Genomic DNA, 23,680 nt, shown 5'->3' on the forward strand with positions numbered 1-23,680 from the left:
TTTTGTGGCGATTGTTTTGTTTTTGAACCAAGCTTGCATTGGTGTGAATTTGGAAATGACAATATTTTAAAAAAATAAAAATAGTATAGAGAATAAGCAGAGATCAGGAAAAAATACCGGCAAAAAATCGGGGGGTTCTGTAATTAATGGGGGATAGGTCCGTCCCCCCCCCCCCCCCCCCGTCCCCCCCACCTTCCGAAAAAATCAGTGAAAAGGTGAATAATGCCTAGATCAGACTGCAGGATTTTAGCCTCGTTATTAGCCCGATTTTCTATGGCGGCCAATTTCCCGGATCGAGCCCGACATATTTTGTCAGCAACGACAACATTTTGTTGTGCGACATATTGCGACACGACCAATGATTTTGCCCTATGACGCCAAAATAAAAAGTCTAGAATGTTTGATTTCTGGGGAGAAATCTTCTGTGTAGTGTGATATATGAACGACGGCTCTCCGACAGTACAAATTGACGTAGACTAGGGGTGTCAAACATAGAGCCCGCAGGCCAGAACCGGCCCGTCTTGGGGCCTAATCTGGGTCGCGGGCACTGTTCTGCCATCACTCACGTTTTAGTTCATTTACATGTATAGACTCTTATTTTACACAACACAACTACAATAAAACCAGAAGTGGTGTGAGTCGCGTGATGTGACATGCACAAAGCGGAAAGAGAAAACAGATCAGCGCAGCGGGGCACACCTCCAATCAATATGCAGTAAGAAAGTGACACTTTGTGTGAAACACTGCCAATGTATGTATTATATCATGGATTGTTTGTTCAGTCATTTCATGTGCAAATGTGCATATGTGCAGTTAAAAAAATGAGTTTGTGAAGTTAATTGGGACATGGGTTTATTAAAGCCCGGAAAAACACGGTTAGGTTACGTCAGACAAACAAATCACGTGAGTGACTCACTGTGGTGACGACCACCTGACAAGGAAAAGCTGGAAGTCACTTCTTTAGTGAGACGTAGACTACAAGATAATTTGATCCATGCTAATAGTTGGAGAGGGGGTTGCTAATTGTTTGTGCAGACTAATGCTAACCTCATATAAATTCTTTGGTTTATATGGCAAGCTACTGAGTGACAATTAAATAAGTAGCAAATTTGAGTTTCTATTTTGCACTTATTGTGGATATGTATCCTTCATTGACAGCGCAAATACATTTTTTTGCTTCACTCTGTCAATCTGCCTGTATACTTTTACAAGGCAGGAGGATAACTGCACTTTCATTCTAAAAAGTTCCTACTTTAGTTTGCATGGTGTGATGAGTCAGTTGAGCCTTTCAAGATTTTCAGATGGATGTGGAAATGTATATAAATTGAAAAAGATGTAGATGAAAACACAGATTCATAATATTGTTGAAATTGCACAATTTTTTGTTATGACATTCGAGCTTGCTCATATGATTTCAAACAAGATTAGGAACAAGATAATAATCAATAAATGTGAATATTTTCCCAATTATAGTAATGTGCACCCAAAAAGATGGTAAAAAAAAAAAGTTTAATTTATTTTATTAATAGCTTATAGGGTCATGGATATACTGGTCCGGCCCACTTGAGATCAAATTGGGTCGGATGTGAGTCTAAAATGAGTTTGACAGCCCTGACGAAGACCAATAGGACTGCGTATTGCGGCCGGCGCATTGCCTCCCTTGCTCGCCGTTGTCAACATTTATTCACGCGCGCAAACCAATGTTTACAGACGCTTTAGAGCATGATTCGACAGAACGCCGGCGTGTTAACGTGCAAACGTGCTAGCATTAGCTGGCTGCATAAAGATATGTTGCCTGCTTGCGAGCCGTATTAAAAGTACCTCAAGCGCCCCTTGAATGGACAGCCCAAAACGTCAAGTGACAACATTACACATTTTTGCCTTCTTTTTGTTCTTTTTCATCCAACACACATTGCCACAATCCATTGTTGTTCTTGTCGTTATGGTAACAGGTATATCCGGTCGCGGTGACACGTTTTCTGGTGCCGCTTCCACGACGGTGTTTGATTTGACAAGATAAAGCCCAGTGATGGCAAAAGACAGGATACTGTGTTATCATAATAAATGTCGTGTAGTGTTACAAGTGACTAACCGAGATACGGCAAGATTTTATGGCAACAGTCTGACATAGTGCCATTGTGAAAGACCAAATTTGTCTTGTAGTCTGATCCAGGCATTAGCGAATGCCGAATCACTAATATGCGGGGCTCCACTGTAGTTCAAAGGTCAGCATTCTAATGCACGACCAAACCAGAAATATGTTAAACTGGTAGTCATTCGCATTCATCACTGTAGTATGCTCTCGTTTTCCAAAAGTTTGGTGACCCCCTGGTAGAGGCAGATACCTATTCAAACTCACATTCAGGCCGTCACTGAGTGGGAACTAAACACAGGCTGCCTGCACAGAAGTCACGTGAATGTACCACGACACAATCAGTAACTAATTAATCAGATACATGCATTTTACAAATCACATAAAATGAATGAATACATTTTAACCAATTTTAGCAAAAACAAAAACAAAAAAATGCAATCAATACGGTATTACACGACTTTACATAATGGAAATGACTCAATGGGCCGGATTAAAGAACCAAGCAGGCCATATTTGGCCCACGGTTGATAGTTTGCCCACCCATTCCCACCTAATCCTTACTACTCCAAACAATGTTTGTTGAGCATAGAAATGTCAGACAGCATCTTAGGCTGTGCTGCTCAGGGGGGGGGGGGGGGAGTGGCTGAATTGTGGGTTGAAACAGGCCTGTGCCTGCCTGAGCTAAAACTATATTGACTGCATTGTTTCAATTTAGTTAGAGAAAGGATAAAGAAAGATCACATTATCAAAATACACAAGCACAGCTAAAAATAATCAGTCATGCGACATTTATTCCAATGTTTTCAGCACTGTAACATCACTAAGCACGTGACACACAATCATAAACAATGTAATTAAGTTGACACATGTCACAAAGCAGATGAGCAGCATAAAGTTGTGTGACAAACCTGATAAGATAAGTATGCCTATAATGCTCCAATGGGAACTTTACAGCTATGATACCACAATAAAAAAGAGCCACAATCAGTACAAGCTAACTTAGAGCAGCACAGAAGCAGTAAAGAAGCAAAGTCAATTTTGCCAACTTCACACCGAAACAAATTACGAGCATGTATGGATCGTTTTCTGATACAATCGGCATTAAAGAAACAAAGTATTGATATCACGGCTGTTGATTTCCAAGGATTTGGATGATGATTTTGTAATTAAATGGAAATGTCCTCATAATGAAAACATGGCTCTATTATGTATGTGTTATGTACTAGTAGTTAACTGAAACATTATAAGACATTGACTATATAGCATCCAACATACAGTGATGACAAGAGACCAATGTAGTTGCTTTTTATCCACATTTTTCAGTGAAACTGATTTTTCTCGCTCCTGAATAAACAATTATTGCACGAATATCGAACTATATTATATCCAATAATGTGTGCATAGTGCTTGTTGTGTTTTATGATCCTAGGTTTACATACTCCTGAAGAAGTTATAAGATTATTTAAAGACCCCGTAAAGTGACACAACAAATGTCGTAAATTTAACACACCACAGAAAAAAATGTAAAGAAGTCTGCCAAATTTGAGTGAATAAATTAATCGGCAAGTACAACCCCAATTCCAATGAAGTTGGGACATTGTGTTAAACATAAATAAAAACAGAATACAATGATTTGCAAATCATGTTCAACTTATATTTAATTGAATACACTACAAAGACAAGATATTTAATGTTCAAACTGATCAACTTGATCGCTTTTAGCAAATAATCATTAACTTACATTTTATGGCTGCGACACGTTCCAAAAAAGATGGGACAGGGTCATGTTTACCACTGTGTTACATCACCTTTTCTGTTAACAACATTCAATAAACGTTTGGGAACTGAGGACACTAAGTGTGGAAGCTTTGGAGGTGGAATTCTTTCCCATTCTTGCTTGATGTACACCTTGAGCTGTTCAACAGTCCGGGGTCTCCGTTGTCGTATTTTATACTTCATAATGCGCCACATATTTTCAATGGGAGACAGGTCTGGACTGCAGGCAGGCCAGTCGAGTACCCGTACTCTTTTAATACGAAGCCACGCTGTTGTAACACGTGCAGAATGTGGTTTGGCATTGTCCATGAAAAAGACGTTGCTTGGATGGCACCTGTTTCTCCAACACCTCTATGTACCTTTCAGCATTAATGGTACCTTCACAGATGTGTAAGTTACACATCCCCACAGCCCCATACCATCACAGATGCTGTCTTTTGAACTTTGCGTCCACAACAGTCCGGATGGTTCTTTTCCTCTTTGGCCCGGAGGACACGAAGTCCACAATTTCCAAAAACAATTTGAAAGGTGGACTCGTCGGACAACAGAACACTTTTCCATTTTGCATCAGTCCATCTTAGATGAGCTCGGCCCCAGAGATGCCTGCAGTGTTTCTGAGTGTTGTTGATAAATGGCTTTTGCTTTGCATAGTACAGTTTTAAGTTGCACTTACGGATGTAGCGCCGAACTGTATTTACTAACATTGGTTTTCGGAATTGTTCCTGAGCCCATGTGGTGATATCCTTTACACATTGATGTCGGTTTTTGATGCAGTGCTGCTGAGGAATCGAAGGTCACGGGCATTTAGTGTTGGTTTTCGGACTTGCCGCTTACATGCAGTGATTTCTCTAGATTCTCTGAACCTTTTGATGATATTATGGACCGTAGATGATGAAATCCCTAAATTCCTTGCAATTGTACGTTGAGGAACATTGTCCTTAAACTGTTCAAGTATTTTCTCACACACTTGTTCACAAAGCGGTGAACCTCGCCCCATCTTTGCTTGTGAATGACTGAGCAATTCAGGCAAGCTCCTTTTATACCCAATCGTGGCACCCACCTGTTCCCAATTAGCCTTTTCACCTGTGGGATGTTCCAAACAGGTGTTTGATGAGCATTCCTCAACTATCTCAGTCTTTTTTGCCACTTGTCCCAGCTTTTTTGGAAGGTGTTGCAGCCATAAAATTCTAAGTTAATGATTATTTGTTGAAAACAATCAAGTTTATCAGTTTGAACATTAAATATCTTGTCTTTGTAGTGTATTCAATTAAATATAGGTTGAACATGATTTGCAAATCATTGTATTCTGAGATGAAACCCGGTTCCAAAATGGTGCAGAAATGACATTGTCTCAGCTTTTAAACGCTGTGGGCGTGTCCGCAAAAAGACATGCCCCGCGAAACGTTCACCTGTCAGTCAAATGTGTGCCTTTTCTCCCGGCTCGTTTCAAGCGATGCACATGCTCTCGCAGGCCGCAGAGAGGCACTCTGTGGCAGCCAGGCAGCCTCTGAGCCCACCGTGGCTGCCAGTAATTGCACTGGGAGCTCAGAGACAATTCTCCCCCCCCCCTTGGCGCCGTTGAAAATCAGCGGCTCGTTGACGGAATTGTGGCCAACGATGGCGCGCTCTGAAGCGACCACAGCAGTGTGACGCATTAGTCACCTATAGGAGGAATTTTTTTTTCTTCTTTCCTCCTCCTCACCCCACGACGTTGCAGGCGGCCAAGCAACCACCCTGAGGCTGAAGGCCCGCTGGTGGCTACTATAACGCTGGTGGGCAGGTGTGAGTCACTGTCTCACGATGCACGCCAAGCGTTCGGGCACACGGGAAAAACACTGTGGTCCAAATAACACACAACACCTAAAACACTTCAGCACAGATTTGAGTATTTTTTCAGATTGTTGGCATAGCTTGGTTGCTAACTGCAAACTGTAGTGGTCGAAATGGGCCAAGTTATTATGAATAAGCATGTGGCACTCGCACCGAATTGCCAGAGCTGAAATGACGGTGCGGAGTACGTCTATATTGGGGGAAGGGGGACTCATGCCCCAAGTGCCTTCTTGGGCTTATTTTGAAGGCTGCCCCAAAACTCTGTACAACTGAGACGGTGAAATAAAGTTTAACCCTATATCTCAACAATTCAGTACTAAATTGTCCTCAGTCTTTGCATTCGGCACATCTTTTCAAACATTGAATGTATTTAGAAACAAAACATGAAAATGACTTTACGGGGTCTCTAAAGAAAACGTGAGTGATCAGGCAAAACACGTTTATTTTTATTTGAATTGAGATTCAAATTCACCTATTTCAGAATAGCACAACCAATAAACAAAACATAGCAATGAACTGGTTAACCCAAAATTGGCAATATTTCGCAAATTCTGCCAGGGATTGCAAACTCATGAACACAACTGGAAACAAGTTGACCCGGTATAAGTTCCATTGATATTGTAAAATTGCTTAATCGTGACATTTCATGGAGGTTGTCAGCAAGATATCGTAATGTCGCAGGTTGCTGTGCCGTCCCCTCACCTTACATAGAGCAATAATATGACTATATAGAAGCCTTTGAAGTCATTTTTGACTGGTTTTGCTCACAGAAACCGTACTATGTGTCTGAAATAAAAGCACAAGACCAGAATGCAAATGACTGGGCCATCCCTCTCCATCCATGATACAGGAGACATACAGTACTTTAGATGCAAGTGATTAAATATTACAAAAACGCTTAGAGTGACGCTTTAAGGCTTTGCTTATTCCAGTGGATCTGAACCAACATAGATTTTGGTGTGACTGCCATTTGGAAATCCAGCTCCAAACGCTGATAGTATCTGAAGCAGTGTGCGCATTCGCTCTGCTTTTATCTCGATGGAAACTTGTCATGTGCACGCTGCACCCTTTCTTATCTAAGGGGTCAGCTGCGAGAGAGGAGAGCCTGCTCCATCTACTTCTTTTTATTCTTTTACCTGGGAACTTCATAATAATAATCATCATAATCATAATCATAATCATAATGACAACGTGCTGCGTTTGTAGCCGGCCTGCTTTGGAGGGAAGGCGCATGACATTTCTATTAGCGCTCGCTAGGATGTTGGAAGCCTTTTATAGCGCAATAAAAGCTGTAAATCAGTCAGCTTTAAACGAGCGCTGGTGCGAAACGTGTTTCACGGGGTCGCGCACGGTAGCTCGCACTCTCCGGATGTGGCTTCACGGCTTCGTCTCGACTATGCGTGCAGGCAAGGGCACCCGACAGGAGTGCCACGAAGTGCGTGGGCGCGCGCGTTGCTTGCTGGTGTTTACGTGGAGGCCGAGGCTGGTGGCGACTTGGAGCTGCCCATGCATTCCCGTAGACACGTATTTGCGATTGTTTTCAACTCCACACAAATTCGGTTCTACAGGGTACATATAGGCAACTAATGCGGATCGTTCAGCCTTTGTGGAGAAGTGGCGTATCAGTAATAGATCATTCCACAAAAAAAAAATGATGTTATTTGAAATGCCGTGTGCGCGATGATCAACACAAAGAATCAAGCATGTCCTCCTTTGAGGTAGCTCTTTTATGAATATTCAGTCCCAAACACGCAGCCTACACAAAAGGTCCGCGTGACAGCGCGGATGAAAAATAAGTTTCCATTGTTCCCAACCATTTCTTTCTGCTTGCTATTAGCATACTGACCGCTCGCTAACCTTTCTTTCTGCCGCTCTGGAAGCTAATGAGAAACGACCGGGATGAAAAATGCCATATCGGACATGTGGTCCTGTTAGTAGGTTATTAAAAAGGGCGAACATAGCCCAGATTGTGAATCGATGGCATTGATTACAGTGGAAGTGCACGAGAGAGTTCAACCAATGCATCTGAAGATTTCTCCTCGTTAAAAAAAAAAACAACAACAATGAGATAGCAAAAACCTAATGTGCTATTTGACGTGGCGACGGGGATGCGGCGGACTAGTTTGTTGCTCCGCCAGGATGCATTTTAATTTTAATAAGAGTTAGACAGGCTGACCCGCGCTTCACCCCGCGCGTTTGACTGCCTCCAATAGTTCACTGCCAAGGATTATTGATGGAGGGACGCCAATGAATTCCTTCTCCGCACAAATGGCTTTCACATCGTCCACCTAGTTCAATAACTGGTCATAATGTAAAAGTGAAAAAGATGAGGCCCTCGGGCGGATTATTTGGCTGTTTCATTTATTCATTGGAGGGCTAATTAAGCGCCCCTTTGCTAATTAAAAGCTGTACACGTGTATATAGGAAATGCAGACGATGCGGTGGTGCCGTGCGTAAATTGGTGGCCCAGTGGCACCTGACCTGGGCGCTGTAATATCCCTGATTAAATGGCTATAACGCGCTTTTAATCAAACCGTTAACAGAATAGACCGCATGTGCACGCCCCCACCCCGCCCCGCCCCCACAGGTGTAATTGCAATAAGCTACATCGTCCCGTTGTAACAATAATGAAAAAGAAAGTTTTAATGAAGTGCAGTGAGAGAGGTCGAATATGAATGTATGCGCAAAGAGAAGAAGCCATGCGGGAAAGAGGGGCTTTTAGACGCGCTTGTTTCGCCCCTCATTACATGAAACGTTGCTTTAGTGTTGATTAGTGTTCAACCACTTCCCTATGCAACTTTCATGACAATAAAGCTGAAGTAGTTTGCGCCACAATTTGAGTGCACGGCCTAGCGTGTACATTTACGCCAACACTATACAAGTGTAACCTTTTTCAAGCAGGCAGGCACCGGCGAGGGAGCCAGCTGCTGGCCTTCAAGCTCATAACAGGCTGCAAGAAGTGTCAGATCTCCACCAGGAGACAGGTGGACAGGCGACACGTCCGCGGCCCCACGCACTCCCCTCTCTCCCCCACCCACCCACCCCCCACTCTCTCTCTCTCTCTCTCTCTCTCTCTCTCTCTCTCTCTCTCTCTCTCTCTCTCTCTCTCAACCCGTGGAATGACCTGGAAAACACAAAGGAGACACCAGATCAAACGTGGTGCCTGCAGGATTATTATTAACAGCCAAGCCGCCACATTTTTTTTTAAACGCAGCTCTGCAATGAATGCATTAATATATAAAATATGCTGAAGTGTTTCGAGACGTCTTAAATATTTTGTTATTTTTGTGATATTTTCATACAGATTTTTTTAACCGTAGTTAATGTTTTTTTTTTCATTAGGGCGCATATATATCTGCTTCGCAATATGTATTTATTTCATTTTACATCACATATGTATCGTTTACATATTCTCTATTTTAAATAAAACTTATGTTTTACACTTCTACATTGCTGCTTATATACGTTGTCCTTATTTACTTACGAGCCACTTGTTGCTAATGATCTGGAAAATATCTACACCTATGTATGTCAAAAAATAGAAAAATAAATCAGATTTGACCATCCTTCATGTATACACATTGTTTTAGTTTTCGCAACGTACGCAACATTAATTGTAAATGTGTGTGTGATCGCTGCGCTATTTCTATGATTGTTCGTTTTTAAATGAAGCCCAACTGAAATTATAGCGATGAGAACATTGTTAATTCATGGAAAAATATATTTATTTCCATTTCTATTTTCATATGCTGCGTTCGATGGTCGTTTCACTTTCCCTCCTGTGGTTTATTTGCAAATGGGCTGAGGTTGTCCTAGAAAAGGGAATGAGAAGAGGCATTTAGGACGGGTCCTTTTGACACAAAACTAAAAGTACAGCCTCCTCGGGCTAATGTGCATAAATAGAAAGCCTTTTTACGTCATCGCGCAACCGCACGTAGTTTAAAAATGATACGACTTTGTCTTCACATTGTCAATAAATTCAGGTGGACTTGCAGCGCGATGCAGTGGGATTGGATGCTTCTAATGTGGGCTGAGACAAAAGAAAAGTCACCCGGAAGTGACCTGTCCGTCTTGAATAATGACCGTGTCAGCTGCGCAGGTCAGAGAAAGGAACAGAAAAACAATGTCACTGTCAGAGAAAGCGGATGTTTGCATTGTTTCACTTTCAATCCTCAGGCTCAACAGCACAAATTTGATTCAAAAATAAAAATGAAAAAAATAAATAAACATTCATTGTTAATGAGAGTTGCACAACCATTCCAACACATAAACAAAATGTCAATTTAGCAACACAAGGGCTCTATAAATGATCCAAAATCTACTGTAAATGTGGGTAATTTCAAGAAGTTCAATTTAACTTTGAGTTGATGACGATTTCTCAATCGAAAACGGGCAATTTTGAACAAAATACAGTCGGAACAACAACTGACGACTAATTACAATCTGCAGACCTGCAGACACACACACACACACACACATGTTTAAGGAGTGTGTTGCGCAGTGCCCCCTAATGGAAGTGTAGTACGCATCAGGCCGCACGACAGGAAACGTGTACTTCAAATAAATAACACGATGTTGAAATGTGTGCAATTGTCGTAAGTAAAACAGAGTAAAAGTAAAACAGGAAGGACGTAAAGTGGCTCAACTTGTCGAGCAGCTGGTGCCTCTGCAGAGCGTCCACACGCATGTTGCCCAAGAGTGAGCAAATTTAAAAATAAAATACAATTTAAAAAAAACACACACACACACACACACACACACACTCGTTCAAGCCACTCAGATCACACTGACCAACAGTAGCCCCCCACACTCATCTACAGTCAATTCAGACACTCGTTTGTGTGTGTGTGAGTGTGTGTGAGTGTGTGTGTGTGTGTGTGTGTGTGTGTGTGTATGAGAGAGAGAGAGATTTGACTTCAACTTGCACAGCAATACAAACTTCCAGAGGAATCTCCCCACCCTGAAAAGTAAGTCCTTAAACCCGGGCTGCATATTATTCAATTGTGGTCATTTCCCCCCCTCGTTTCCTTGAAATCATTACTAATTCATTCATTAATAACGAATCGTGTGCAACCGATGTACAAATGAAATACACCCAAAGAACCTTTCAGTGCAAGGAGTTTTGACGTCCGCCTGCACGAAGCCACGATGACGTTGCGCTCATTCCTCGCGAACACACGCGCGCGCGCAACGGTTTTGTGTTGTTTTCGTTGGTTTGTTTGTCTCTGTGGCTGCACGAAAACATACACAGTCTCTATGCCTCCACGTTAAAAAAACAAACAAAACAAAAAAACGCCTTCAAACACACACACACTCTCCCTCTCTTCGTCTCTATTAAACAATGCGCGGATATTCGGCGTTTGTGTGTTTAAATGTATTTTATACTTGTAAATAAATTGCATTGCACCACTGACACCACGCGTACTAATTTCAAACATGTTGTATTTACGTTCAGTGTGAATATTATTGCATTCAATAATCGTAAAATCCACATTTAAAAGACTGTCTGTGACTGAAACTAATCATTGTGTAATGAACACGTTTCAATCAAATGCGCGATTGAAAAGAATTCATTGAACATATTCCAAGCATGTGAAATGAAAGGATAACATGCCTGACAGGCAAATAACTTACTGCTGCGGTCCAAAGCAGTATTCCGGGTTCTGCAGACCGGTACTCGTCCTCGCCCTCTGTGGCCCAGATAAGGCGCATGCATGCAGCCAGCCGGCAGCTGCGATTGCCGGACACTTAAGATTATATATGATGTGTATATATCGAAGGTTTGTCAGCTCTTCCAGGCCATAAAAGCCACTTAAATGATACCACGTGCTTCGCGAGCACCATTCACAGGGCCTGCTCGGGGCAATTGGCATATCTAACCTTGTAAACTTTAAAATACCCTAAAAAGAAGAGACTGGGGGGGATTCAATACATTGCCAACGTATAGGCCACATGAGGCCCAAGAGAGCGCATGCATGCAGGCAAAGAAAGCGGACCGCGATTCTCTTCTTCTCAGCACCGAGGACGTTTTATGAGGAGTCAGGAGGTGAGTCAATTCCATTTAAGCCAATAGGGCCACTGTGCCTTTTAAAACATATAACAAGTTAACCGGACGTGGACAGTGTCACCATATGGTGTCTCGTAAAACGACAGCCTTGGTGCAGGAAAGCCGACTTTTGCCTCCACGTTGCTGTTTGGGGAGGGGCTGTATTATCACAGGCGAGGGCTTCCCTTCCTTCTCCTGGCAAAACAGGAAACTGTCTGTCTGGAAACGGGAGGCAATCAAGTTTTATGGGGGCCTTAAACTTCACAGCGCGTTTGTCACTCGATGAAAGAGTGCGGTGGCTTCCGAAGCACATTAAAAATTGCAACTGTTTTAATGTTACCTAAACTGTTACCTAATGTGTTCAATTATTTCCTTATAGGCCTCAGCCTTGTCAAATGTCATAAAAACCTACGACGTAATTACTGTAAACACATAATAAATACGCTCAGTGCATGTGATCACTTTATTGGTTACAGTCAACAATCGAGCTTTCAATTATGCTATTTATTCACGAGGCTACAAAGGTGCCTTTTTTTTTTTTTTTTGCACATCACAGTATCATCACATATACAGTTTTCTTGGGTTACACACATGAATTCGGTCATTTTCAAAGACACGTCACCGAACGCACCAAATACAACATGTTACACGGAGAAATGTTTGTTTGTTTGTTTGTTTGTTTGCTTGTTTGCTTCTTTTTTCTTCCGCCCCTTTGGTATGTGAACCCAAACGTCCACGTTTTCATCCCAATTAAGAACGTGAATGATTGGGCCCACGGCAACTCGAAGCCTCTTGTCCCCACAGTGGGCTTATTATCGCCGCACAAGCCAGCAAATTCATTTAGCAATGTAAACCAATTGATCAGAGTGAGCGATAGTCAATACATTGGATCCCAAACTGCAACGAGCGACACATAATTGGTGATGAAGAGCCGCAAGGCCGTGTCATGATGTCATTGCTCCCCGCAGTTCATCCGGAGGTCAGACAGCTCTTCGCACGCCGCGTGTGTGTCGCGTTGTGCCGTGCCGTACCGAAGCCACCCTACGCTTTTCCCTTATTCCTTCGCTTTGATCTTTGAGTCCTTCTTCCATTTCATCCTTCGGTTCTGGAACCATATCTTGATCTGCCTCTCGTTCAGGCACAGCGCGTGCGCGATCTCGATGCGCCTGCGCCGGCTCAGGTAGCGGTTGAAGTGGAACTCCTTCTCCAGCTCCAGAGTCTGGTAGCGGGTGTAGCTGGTCCTGGAGCGCTTGCCTTCCGATTCTGCCGCAGCGCAATGAGGAGTTAGCAAATTCGGTAGCAATACATGCAGTTGAAAGAAAGGACAATTCCACATTTTGGAAGAAATCAATTCCAAATGTCCTTGAATTTCAAGCAAAAGTTCCTCAGTCATCTTATAGGATACAATACATGCATACAATCGAATAAGATGAAATACAAAAAAAAAAATGCCTTTACAAAGACACTACTCCTTAGTTTTGATTGACATGGATAAACAGTGTATTAATTCAACTACGTGTTGTATATTTTGAGTGTAGCACTCACACTGGGAGCTCTGTCTATGAAGTAAGACACTAAGAAATGTGCTATTATATCAACGAGGTGCATTGACAGTAATAATCGAATCTCGCTCTCGGTATCGTGCGTTGTGTCGATTGTGGGGAGGTGTACAGGTAAATAAATGAAGCGGTGTATTTGTTTATTTTGCTCTAGGGCTAAAAAGTATGACGTAAATCAACATTTTACGAGACAGAATAGCACGAACAGGCTAATGGTAAAATTGAAGGAATGCTGGCCTTGGCCTCAACCTAACTCAGTAGTTTGCATCAGTAAAAATATAACAAAATGAAAAGTATTAAATAGACGTTTCCCAAGATATATTGTCCTGTTTCACGCTTTTAAATAGACCGTTGGATATTCGGAAGCCTCCCTTCAGCGTGCTACCTGCCTGGGGGGATGTTTGCATTTGAAGTAAGACAAAACAAAAGCGTTTGCAGTAAAAGTGACCACTGTCCATCTGCAGCCTGCGGCCAACTTGTGGCTGCAGTCCGTGAAAAAAGAGTGCATGCCTATTCAGATCTTTTCGAGGTGAAAAGTTCATGCGAGGGTCAGGTCATTGGTGTTTCCCAGAGTTCAATTTAAGGCTAAAGCTTCACACACACACACACACACACACACACACACACACACACACACATACATACACACAATTACACGGGCTGATAATGTAAAGCATGTATGCTGTACTGGGAGGAATATAAACGAAGCAATAAAGAAAATAATACTTCGAGATGAATCTGTGATATTATTTGATAATTTTGTCACAGTTTGATCCTCTGGTCCAATTACTGCACCATAAATCAGCCCTCAGATCACCTCTTCGCCGTAATAGAGCAGGTTTACGAGCAATGGATGCCTTTGTCATAAAATTTATGACCGCGAGTTTTTTATTATTTCCTGCGTTTGGCCTATAAAACTCAAGAGGGAAAGTGGACCGCTCGAAAAGAAGTGGAGCAGCCTGAAAGAGGGAATGACAAGAGAGACCAAGTTTACCGTGGCTCATGTGCAGTTTGGTCATCCACGGATAAATCTGTGGTCCACGCTCACTGCGGTGTTGCTGCTGGCTGCCGTTGGCGGTCCGTGACCCCGTTTGCGCGTTTTCCGCACTTCTGGCGTTCTCGTGGCTCCGGTTGCCGCCTGACTTGACGCCCCTTTCCGGGGCCGCAAGCAGCGTGGAGCCGCCGCCGCCGCCGCCGTCGCAGAGGAGCCCTCCCGAGTCATGCGCGGTCGGGCCGGAGTGCATGCGAGGCGCGGGTGGGAGTGGAGGCTCCGGTCCGCCTCTCAGGCTCGTTTGCATCTCGTCCAGTAGAAGCGAGCCGGTGGGGACCGGGCGCGTAAATACGGCACTCCCGTTGACGCCTCCATGGCACAGGCTGGACGCGCGCCCCGCCACGCCGAAGGCAAACATTGGAGAACTTGTCTCGCCCGCTCGCCTCACGTTGCAGCTGTCAACATAGGAGCTCATTTTCCAAATCTATTTACACTTTTAGCGCCGAGATGCTTGCTGGATAGACGTCGCTCTTATTCTCTGATTTGTGTTGATCATTGCTTTTCTTGGTAGGCGCGTTTGGAAGAGGGGGGGAAAAAATCAGCCTCTCTTTAAAAAAAAAAAAAAAAAAAAAAAAAAAAAAAAAAAAAAAAAAAACAATCCGGGATTTATAGGTGGAGTAGCCTTTGGTATCTTTTTTTTTTTTAATCCTTGATCCGATGCGCGCTGCCCAAATATGGCCTATTTGTATGGGGTCACGTGCGCATGTTGGCCAGTCATAAATTGGCGTTGATACTCAATGGGGATATTGATGAATAGCAAAAACGTGTCCAGTAAACTTTGAGCTGCTGTTGGGGAACAGGGCGAGAGCCTTTCGCGAAAAAAATGGCAGCACAGTAGGACAAGAGCGTCATCTGGCGTTTGGAATGGCGCAAGACGGTCCCGGACGGACGCGCGCTTGTGCTGCAAGCCACACTCACTTTTCTCATAATAAATCATTACAACAATTCCAATTCCAAATTAAAAAACAAGAAGGCTGATAGCAATAACAAAACTATAGAGAGTTTTATTATATATTATATAAACGTTATTATTATTATTATTTTCAAGAAAGCAAAGCCAATACAGTTTTAGTTTAAACAATTAAGTTGACGTCCATAAGAATTTTTTTTTTTTAATGTTATAAAGTCCATAATGTGTTTCTGCCAAAGTGTGACCAAATTAAGCCCAATAACTTCCCCACTTGACTTATTTTAAACCCCCCAAACTCACCACGCTCATGTAATGATGCTCCCATACAAGATACACCTCACAAATGCGAAAGTTTTACAAATATTTTATTCCATGATACACCATTATGACAAAACATGAACTTTCCAATTAAAAAAATAAAAATAAAATAACGACGTGTACATATATATTTCACAAGGAATTGTGTCAATGAGTCCAAACAAAAAAAGGTAAAGGGGTTTAAGCGCAATTTGGTGTGATGTGTTGTCTATTAAAGCAACTAAATGCACATATACATCCTTGTAAGGATTTGCATAATATCATGTTAGTCTGATCAGCCAATAAACAGGCATATATTTATACATGGGTGTCTGTGTGTTAATGTGCGTGTGTACTGCAGTCTATTTGTGCAACTCGAGTTTTTCCAAGAGCTATGTATGTATATATATATATATATATATATATATATATATATATATATATATATATATATATATATATATATTCAAGTAGTAAATTACACTGACCAAATTAAGGGTCCAATTCCTTCCTTCCGTGGAATGTCGAGACTAACTTAATACTGTATTTGGTGAGCAGAGACTTCACAGTGATGCATTCATTGTCTGCGTGTGGGATAAATAGTTTATACTGGCACTGGAAATAATGTAGGAATTAATACTTCGTTGTTTTTTTTTTATTCTTATTATTTGCACAGTACAAGTGTGACACTGACAAGGTAAAAAAAAAATAATAATAATACAATAACAACATAAGAGTGATCCAGAGTCACAAGGTTCAGAATGTGGCTGAAATGATTGGGATTTGTTTTGGTTTTTTTTGTTTTGTTTTGTTTTGGGTTTTTTTTTTTAGGCTCAACACCTCCGTGATATGATAAACACGAGGAGGGGGAGCCATCATGCAGTGTCGTCCCTTTCAGCTCCATCTTTAGGTAGTAATGTTGGGGTTCTATTTTCCATCTCCCGGGAACTATTCCTTCTTTTTCTTGTCCTCGTCCTCCTTGTCTTCTTTCACCGCGCCCCCACTGCCTTCCTCTTCTTGCGTGGCCGCCGTGGACTCCCCTGCGGCCACCGCGGACGTCAGGTTGCTCTCCTTCTTCCACTTCATGCGCCGGTTCTGGAACCAGATCTTGATCTGGCGCTCGGTCAGGCAGAGCGCGTTGGCGATCTCGATGCGTCTGCGCCGGGTCAGGTAGCGGTTGAAGTGGAACTCCTTCTCCAGCTCGAGGGTTTGGTAGCGGGAGTAGATCTGACGCCCCCTGCGCCTGTCTGTCCCGTAGCCCACTCCTGCTGAGGTACAAAGTCGCCCAGTCAATATGGATTTTTTTTGTCATTGTTTTTTTTTTTTTTTTTGTGGTAGGGTGGCGGGGGGGGGGGGGGGGGGGGGGACGCGGGTGCTGGAGGGGGCATGAGAGGTGCATGTATTCAAAGTTCGAAATGACTCCGACGTTATCTTAGAGGATATCTTTGCCTCGTCGTATGAATAAATAAAAACGTACACAAGAGTTTCCCGTGCCTGTCCCGGTGATAGCTGAACGAAAGCTGTTTGTTTGCACATGCAAAATAAAGGCCCCGTCTACAAGCCAAGGAGATACAGTCATGTTTTATGGGGCCATAAAAAGTAGCTTACTCTCTTGGTGAGACATATCGTAAAACGGGCCCCATTTCCCTAATTTATTTGCTGCTAGTAAAACTCACCGCTGTGTGAGTTCATGCGCTGCATCCACGGGTAGATCGGGATGTTGCTCTTCTGCTCCTGGGCCGCCCTGCTCTGCTCCAAAGTGTAGTCTTGGCCAATGTGGCTCTGTGTGCTGTTGAGTCCCATGTTTGTTTGCCTGCAGCTGGGCAGCACGTCCTTGTCCTGCAGGAACACGTTTGAGCCATAGTCGTACTGAGCCCGGCCGGAGCCGAACACCACGTTATCTTGAGGGGAGTAGAAAGGTGCGTATATCCGATGGTTCTGGCTCACAGCGGCGCCGTACGACGAGAAATGTCGGACTGTGTCATAGGTGCTGGAGTTGATGGGCACGTTGGGCAAAACCTCTTGGCCGCCGGATAAATGGCAGGAGAGCGACGGGTTTGCGAAATAAGAATTCATACCTTGCCTCGTAACCCTCTTCTCCAACTCTCCCCACTTCTTTATCGCTCTCTTTTCAATCTTCCTTCCCAGTAAATCTCCCTCCCGCGTGTGTCAGCCAACCACACCTTTCTGCAAGCTCTTCTTCTCTTTTTTTTGCCGTGTCCCCCGATACCACCTCCACTCGTGTGCCTCCCCGCTACTTTGACGATTCAATATTATTAATTTGGAATCTCCGGTTAAGACGCACAAAGCCGAGTGTTATAGCCGAGGCTTGGCTCGCTCGGAGACAATATGACAAAGTCAGCTGACCCGGCTCCGCCAATGGCGGGGCGGGACTGCGGGAGAAACTGTAGCTTGTAGCCGAGAGCTGCATGAGCATTAGTGCAAAATGCCGATAAACAGTGGAAGTGACACACACCATGCCCGCTCTTGCCGGGAGCTGAGACGCGAGGAAGGAGGTGTTTACTAGAATAAAAGCTCTCAAGTACGCTCGAGACTGATGACATTCGAATGGTGGTGGCACATTCGCATTTCAATCCCCACCGAGTCACGTCCCAAGACTCATTGAGGATATTGTCTATTAATACCACAATCAGTGCAAATAGTATGACGTCTTGTGTCGTGACCAAAATATTGCTATATATACGATTCCCCTGCAAATATGTTTAAACGTACACACAAATGCCTTTTTTTTTTTTTTTTTGAAGATGAATATTACAGATTCAAATGGGCATTTCATATTTATCCGAACCAATATTCATGACTTTCTCGCATAGCGTCAGGGTTTGCACGAAGCGATGAATTGTTTGACTTGTGAGCAATTTTCAAAGGTTTTTTTTTGCAGTGAACAGGGGGGGAGGTGGCAAGAATGCGTTTATGGTCTCTCTTATGTGGGGGTGGGGGGGGGGTGGGGTGGGGGGGCAATAAAACAAGTGACGTTCCCCGGCTCACCATCAACTATCTCTGCAGCAAAGGCAAGCAGCCTGAAGCAGAAAATACAACAACAAAAAGTACTTTAATGAACATTTCTGACGCTCATTTAAAAAAATTTTTTTTTTTAAAAACCACACACACACTCCGTCTGCAGACAGAAATACTACACACACATGCGACCAACGTCCAGGTATAACTTTTAAACACTCCGTTTTGGAGTTAAAATACAATCAAGTGCAGCAAGTTTTCAGCGCCGTCATACGTGTGTGCATTCCTGTGACACGCACCGTGGAAGGGAGCAGCCAAACTGCTGATTATCTGAGCGACAAATAATGGCTTTGGAAATTGCTTTTGAGGCACACCACGAACACGCAAAACTTGAGCGATTGTCTTTGAGCGGATTGCGATTTGTTCGACTACAAACGGATATTATAATTGCTGTCTGCGTTTTTTTTTTTTTCTGCCTTGATAAATTGGGTGCGAGTGAATTTAAAGTGAGGTTTTTTTTTTGGTTTTTTTTTTTTATGTAGCTGATCAGCAGCGGAACATAATCCCCAAAACCTGCAAATAAAATTGAAATAATCACTTCTCAACAGGTCATATTGGGAAATTTAATCAGCAGAGCTGTTAAAACGTGCATTCACCCGCTGCGGGTGTTAGTGCACCTCATTGATTTGTTGAGTATCTTGTGCAACGTTGTTTGCCCTGTTGTTTGGGAGCCTGAATGGCCCACAAAAGAGACAACAAAGACGAGGAAGTGACTTGCCATAAACGTCCTTTCCCTTCACCTTATTCGTGGCCATATGTGACCATCCCGCATTTGCAGCAAATGTTTGCAGGAAGCACGTCTGCAGTGTGCTGCGGATTTTTTTTTGTTTGTTTTTATCATCAAGTCAACGTGAAATGTCAATTATAGTATAAACATTCAAAAATGCGCTGAGGTTTGCGTTATACGTTTTCATGTGTACTTATTTCTAACAGTTGCTTAATTAAAAAAAAAAAAAAAAAAAAAAAAAAAAAAAGGTGTGTGTGTAATTCATAAACAGTGTTATTTGGACAAATGAGAAATGAGTTGAAATTGTTCTTATAATATCCGCAGCACCTCCGAGCCGCCACCAAATAACTAACAGCGCGGTCCGTAAAGTTTCGGCTGTAAATAAAAAGCTGAACGGTGAAGGCAATGTGGGGACTGAGGCTGGAATGCGGCAGAGTTTGTGGCACTGTGCACAATTCCAAAGGTCATTCTTTCCCTCATGTTTTAGTGTTTTATTGCGGCCCATCAGGCGCATCACATGGGCGGCTTGGGCTGCACGAAAGACAGCCTTTTGGTCCATTTTGACACCGTCTTTTGGCGGGGAACATTTTGAGAAAAGAAAACAAAAAAAAAAACAATTTTCCTGGACGAAAAGGACAACTGGAAATAGCTACTAACAAACGCAATTGCAATTGATTAACTTATGAATATATTTTCGTCTTCTTCTTCTTTTATTATGATTATTAGCAGTAGTATAATAATAATTATTATTATTATCTGTTTTTCCAATCTAAGACTTAAATCAAACCAACAGCTAGTTGGGTCTATTTGAAACGCCTGCGTTTGCCCCCCCCCCCCCCTTTTTTTTTTTTTTTTTTTTTAACTGAACGTAACACACTGTTAGTTAAATGGCAACTGTACAATTTCAACATTATTTGTCATGATTAAAACGCAGCCATACAGTTTAAGGCTGGTCAGCTCTGATGTTTTTTTTTTCCCCTCCCCTTACTAATAAGGACTAATTCCCTTTCTAACAATGTAAAGACATCTATAGGCACTTTACCGTCGCAGGCTGGCCCAATTACGCCCGGAAGTGTTCGACTTTATGCTCGTTATGCACTCAGGAAGCCAGTGCCCTGCGAGCGGCATGCTGATCCACACGTCATAAATTAGGACCATTAGTGGGCAAAAACTTTTGCCCTGTCGGGAGTTCTAAATGTGGTGATGGGGACAGATGTCTGACTTCAATGGACCTTATTTAACAGCACAAAACATTGAGGCTTTCTCCGTTTTACTCCAAACTGACCGGCACTGTAAATGAAAATATATTAAAATGGACTATTTGCTTCTCTTTGCAGGCACAGAAGTGGACTATTATAGCAGCGCAGCCTCGCGAGGGGACAACAAACGACTCGCAGCGAGAGCTCATGAGGATTAAAGAAGGCTTCGACAAGCAGGATTTGACAATAATTATATTTTTCATGTAACAGTATAAAACGATTGTGAATTTTCGACATGGGGAAAACACAAACACGGACAAAAAACGGGTTAAAGCACACAATTATATTTTAAGAAAAAAAAAAAATATATATATATATATATATATAATAACGCTGCTTTGAAATACACACATATCCAGAAATGTTATGTGGTTTTCAGTCACACTTTGTGCAGTGCGTGTAAATTGGTTTTAATCTTAAAGTAAGGACCAAAGGCATCATTCTGAAGGCCAATTCACACACACACACACACACACACACACACACACACGGTGCAGCTGTTACCCGCACGTGTATGCTGGGATTTATTTTTTATTTTTATTTTTGGTCTACTTCCGTCAGGGGGGGGAAAAAAAGCTGGAATGTGTTAGATGACAATTTTTGTTGTATGTCTTTTAGTCAGCAGCTCCTCGGCACTCCACACACTCCACAGTCATTTGGCACAGCTGTGATTAGAATTCCTAATGTCAGTGAATATGAACGAAAATAAATCATGTCGTGCAACCTCCCGTCAAGGTGTGTCAGTGAATCTCTCGTACATGCCGTGACGTCAATTCAACGTTACAAAATAGAGCTCCTTCAACAATGAGTATAAGGAAACCAGACTTGGCAGCAGAGACACGCACACAAACACGCACAAGCGCGCGCGTACGCACGCGCACCGACACACGCACACACAAACACGCACAACTGGGTCAGCTGACATCCGCAGTGAAGCAGCAAGCAGCACTCTAAACAACTACGCCACAACAGCCGCCCCGCCCACTTCCACATGCAACGCTGCTGGTCGCTAGGGGGCACTGTGGGGAACTGCCACAATGTCAGCGCCTGGGTAATCTTGTCTGCGTGTGCGCGTGCGCGCGACTGTGATACACAGCAGCCTGTTGGCAGACACTTGAATGTAACAACAACTTCATTACGTCACATCACTCAACCGTAACAGTACCAAGGGCAGGATGTCTACGTAAAAAATAAAAATAATAAAGAAGAAGAAATTAAGCGAATCAGGCTAATTGATAGCAGCACAGTGGGTGTTGCACATTCAAACGCAAAGCCGTAGTGGCCGTGGAAAAGCCCACTCAGGTGCTACTGTTCGCCAGCCAGCCAGCGCCGCTCTGGCGTGGAACCTCAAACAGGTCAGGTCACCACATGCACACACGCGCGCGCGCGCGCGCGCACGCGCGAACACGAACCCACGCACCTTGCTATTATCTCACACGCATCTGCATCGTCCACGAGGCCACGCACGGCATCCAAACGCGAGCAGAGAGAGAGGAGAAATGCGCGGTCCTACCTGAGCAGCGCCTCCGCGGGGGCTCCACTGGTGGTCCATCTTAGCTGCCCACGCATGCAGCCTATGAGGATGCAGCGTGGGAAAGTCCATTTTTTGCAGCTCCTTTTTCTTCCCTCTTCCGGAGGGAGAACCGTTACAGGCTGGCTTGCTATAAGACGCGGAGGCTGGTCTCACGATCGGAAGTCGGCGAATAGGACGGGATCGAGCGTCGAAACGGGGGCACGCGTTCGGGTCCATCTTGTAGTAGAGAAAAAGGAAGGTTTTACACGGCGGCAGCCTGCTCTGCTGCTGATTCAAAGGAACGAGCAGGGAATAGACAACAGCATAAAGTTCATGTTCATAGAGCGTGAGCCACGTGGCTCGCTGGGGCCAATCACAGCGAGCTGTGAGTCGTAAACTTTTATTACTCAGCTGTAAATTTCTCCCTTTAACAACCAGGAATGTTTGCACCCATCTTTGCCATTCCCCCTTTTTTTTTTTCGAATGCAGAAAATATTCAAAATGGGGGGGGGGGGGGGGGGGGGGATACCCGCAAAAGACGGAGCTCGGATGCTAAGATTTGTCCACATGTTGACAAAGTATGGAGGTACGTCGATGAAGAGGACAGGTCCCCTAGTGGACACGCTGCATCATACCGTAAGCAAAGCGAAGTGGAAGGATCGTGAAAGAGTCAGTTAGAAGAGGACATGCATCGGAAATAAACAAGTTGCGTCACGATGGGCGAACGTGCACGCGAATTAGAGGACCTCAATGCAAGGCCTCCCGCGTGTTCATTCCCACGACGAAGGGCGTCCAATCAAGAGCGTGCTCTGCCTTATCAATTGATTTTAAAACAGATTATCTTTTTTTTCTTCTACTGGTGAAATGAGACAAACGTATTGCCGTTCTGAACAAAGGGCAGCCAGGATGGCGGACCAGACAACACCTGACACAGCAGAATTCATATGCAAGACTTTCTTCAACAGGAAAATGGGGAGATAACACATTTAACTGGGGGGGGGGAGGAAAAAGCAACCTACTTTCTGAACCTACCATATAGATAAGCATCGAATTCCAAGTGAAAGACGCAAAATAACGACGAAGGGGAACAAAGACGGCAATTCAACACATTCAAATCACCCAGTAGCAAATATGAGTCCCCCAGCGTTAAAGAATACAGATGTAACGACACGCAGCCATAAATACACAAAGGAGCTTCTCTAATTTGACGATGAAATGAATAGGTTTGTACCCACTCGGAGGAGATCTGTGTTTGGTCCCTGCAGGCCGTCATTTGCGCACTAAGTACATCCAGCGCGCAGCCACAAAAGACGCCAAAAAAAAAAAAAAAAAAAAAGAGCTCGCCAGCCTCGCCTTTACACCACCAATAAAGTTTACAGCAGGTACACTAAACTTTAGTGCTGATGCCAGCCTTCTGGTGAAAACACGCACACTGTGTACAGACTTGTGTGTACAGAAGAAATCTGGTCACACACGAAATGTAGACAAAATGAAGGCATGCAAAAAAAAACCCAAAAAAAAAGTGACTGTGTCTATGGGAAAAGGAAAAAGACACAAAAACAAAAAGCTCCATTTAGC

At 43.4% G+C, this 23,680-nt stretch overlaps 3 protein-coding genes across 4 annotated transcripts in view; all 3 read right to left on the bottom strand.

Annotated features, from left to right (window-relative positions):
* The window catches only part of LOC133407965 (uncharacterized), a 63,301-nt gene extending 39,926 nt beyond the window's left edge, over window positions 1-23,375 (bottom strand). Inside the window, exons 1-2 of the mRNA XM_061686361.1 lie at window positions 23,334-23,375; window positions 22,103-22,465 (exon numbers count right to left, since the gene is read on the bottom strand). Of these exons, the coding sequence (XP_061542345.1) occupies window positions 22,103-22,465; window positions 23,334-23,375 (405 nt within the window). The remainder of the gene's footprint in view (window positions 1-22,102; window positions 22,466-23,333) is intronic.
* Window positions 11,900-14,776, bottom strand: hoxc5a (homeobox C5a). The gene is made up of 2 exons (XM_061675302.1): window positions 14,301-14,776; window positions 11,900-13,010 (listed from the first exon to the last, which is right to left on the bottom strand). The coding sequence occupies exons 1-2, from the start codon at window positions 14,770-14,772 to the stop codon at window positions 12,802-12,804; spliced, it is 681 nt and encodes a 226-aa protein (XP_061531286.1). The 5' UTR covers window positions 14,773-14,776; the 3' UTR covers window positions 11,900-12,801.
* On the bottom strand, window positions 16,038-19,163 carry LOC133402009 (homeobox protein Hox-C6a-like). Of its 2 annotated transcripts, none has more exons than XM_061675566.1 (2): window positions 17,241-19,163; window positions 16,038-16,829 (listed from the first exon to the last, which is right to left on the bottom strand). In XM_061675566.1, the coding sequence occupies exons 1-2, from the start codon at window positions 17,638-17,640 to the stop codon at window positions 16,513-16,515; spliced, it is 717 nt and encodes a 238-aa protein (XP_061531550.1). In that variant the 5' UTR covers window positions 17,641-19,163; the 3' UTR covers window positions 16,038-16,512. The 2 variants fall into 2 exon arrangements, with proteins under 2 accessions (XP_061531550.1, XP_061531542.1); XM_061675558.1 differs by having other exon boundaries at window positions 16,038-16,832.
* Window positions 23,376-23,680: the final 305 nt, after the last annotated feature.

This window comes from Phycodurus eques, chromosome 1 (assembly GCF_024500275.1).
Source record: "Phycodurus eques isolate BA_2022a chromosome 1, UOR_Pequ_1.1, whole genome shotgun sequence".
Classification (NCBI taxonomy): domain Eukaryota; kingdom Metazoa; phylum Chordata; class Actinopteri; order Syngnathiformes; family Syngnathidae; genus Phycodurus; species Phycodurus eques.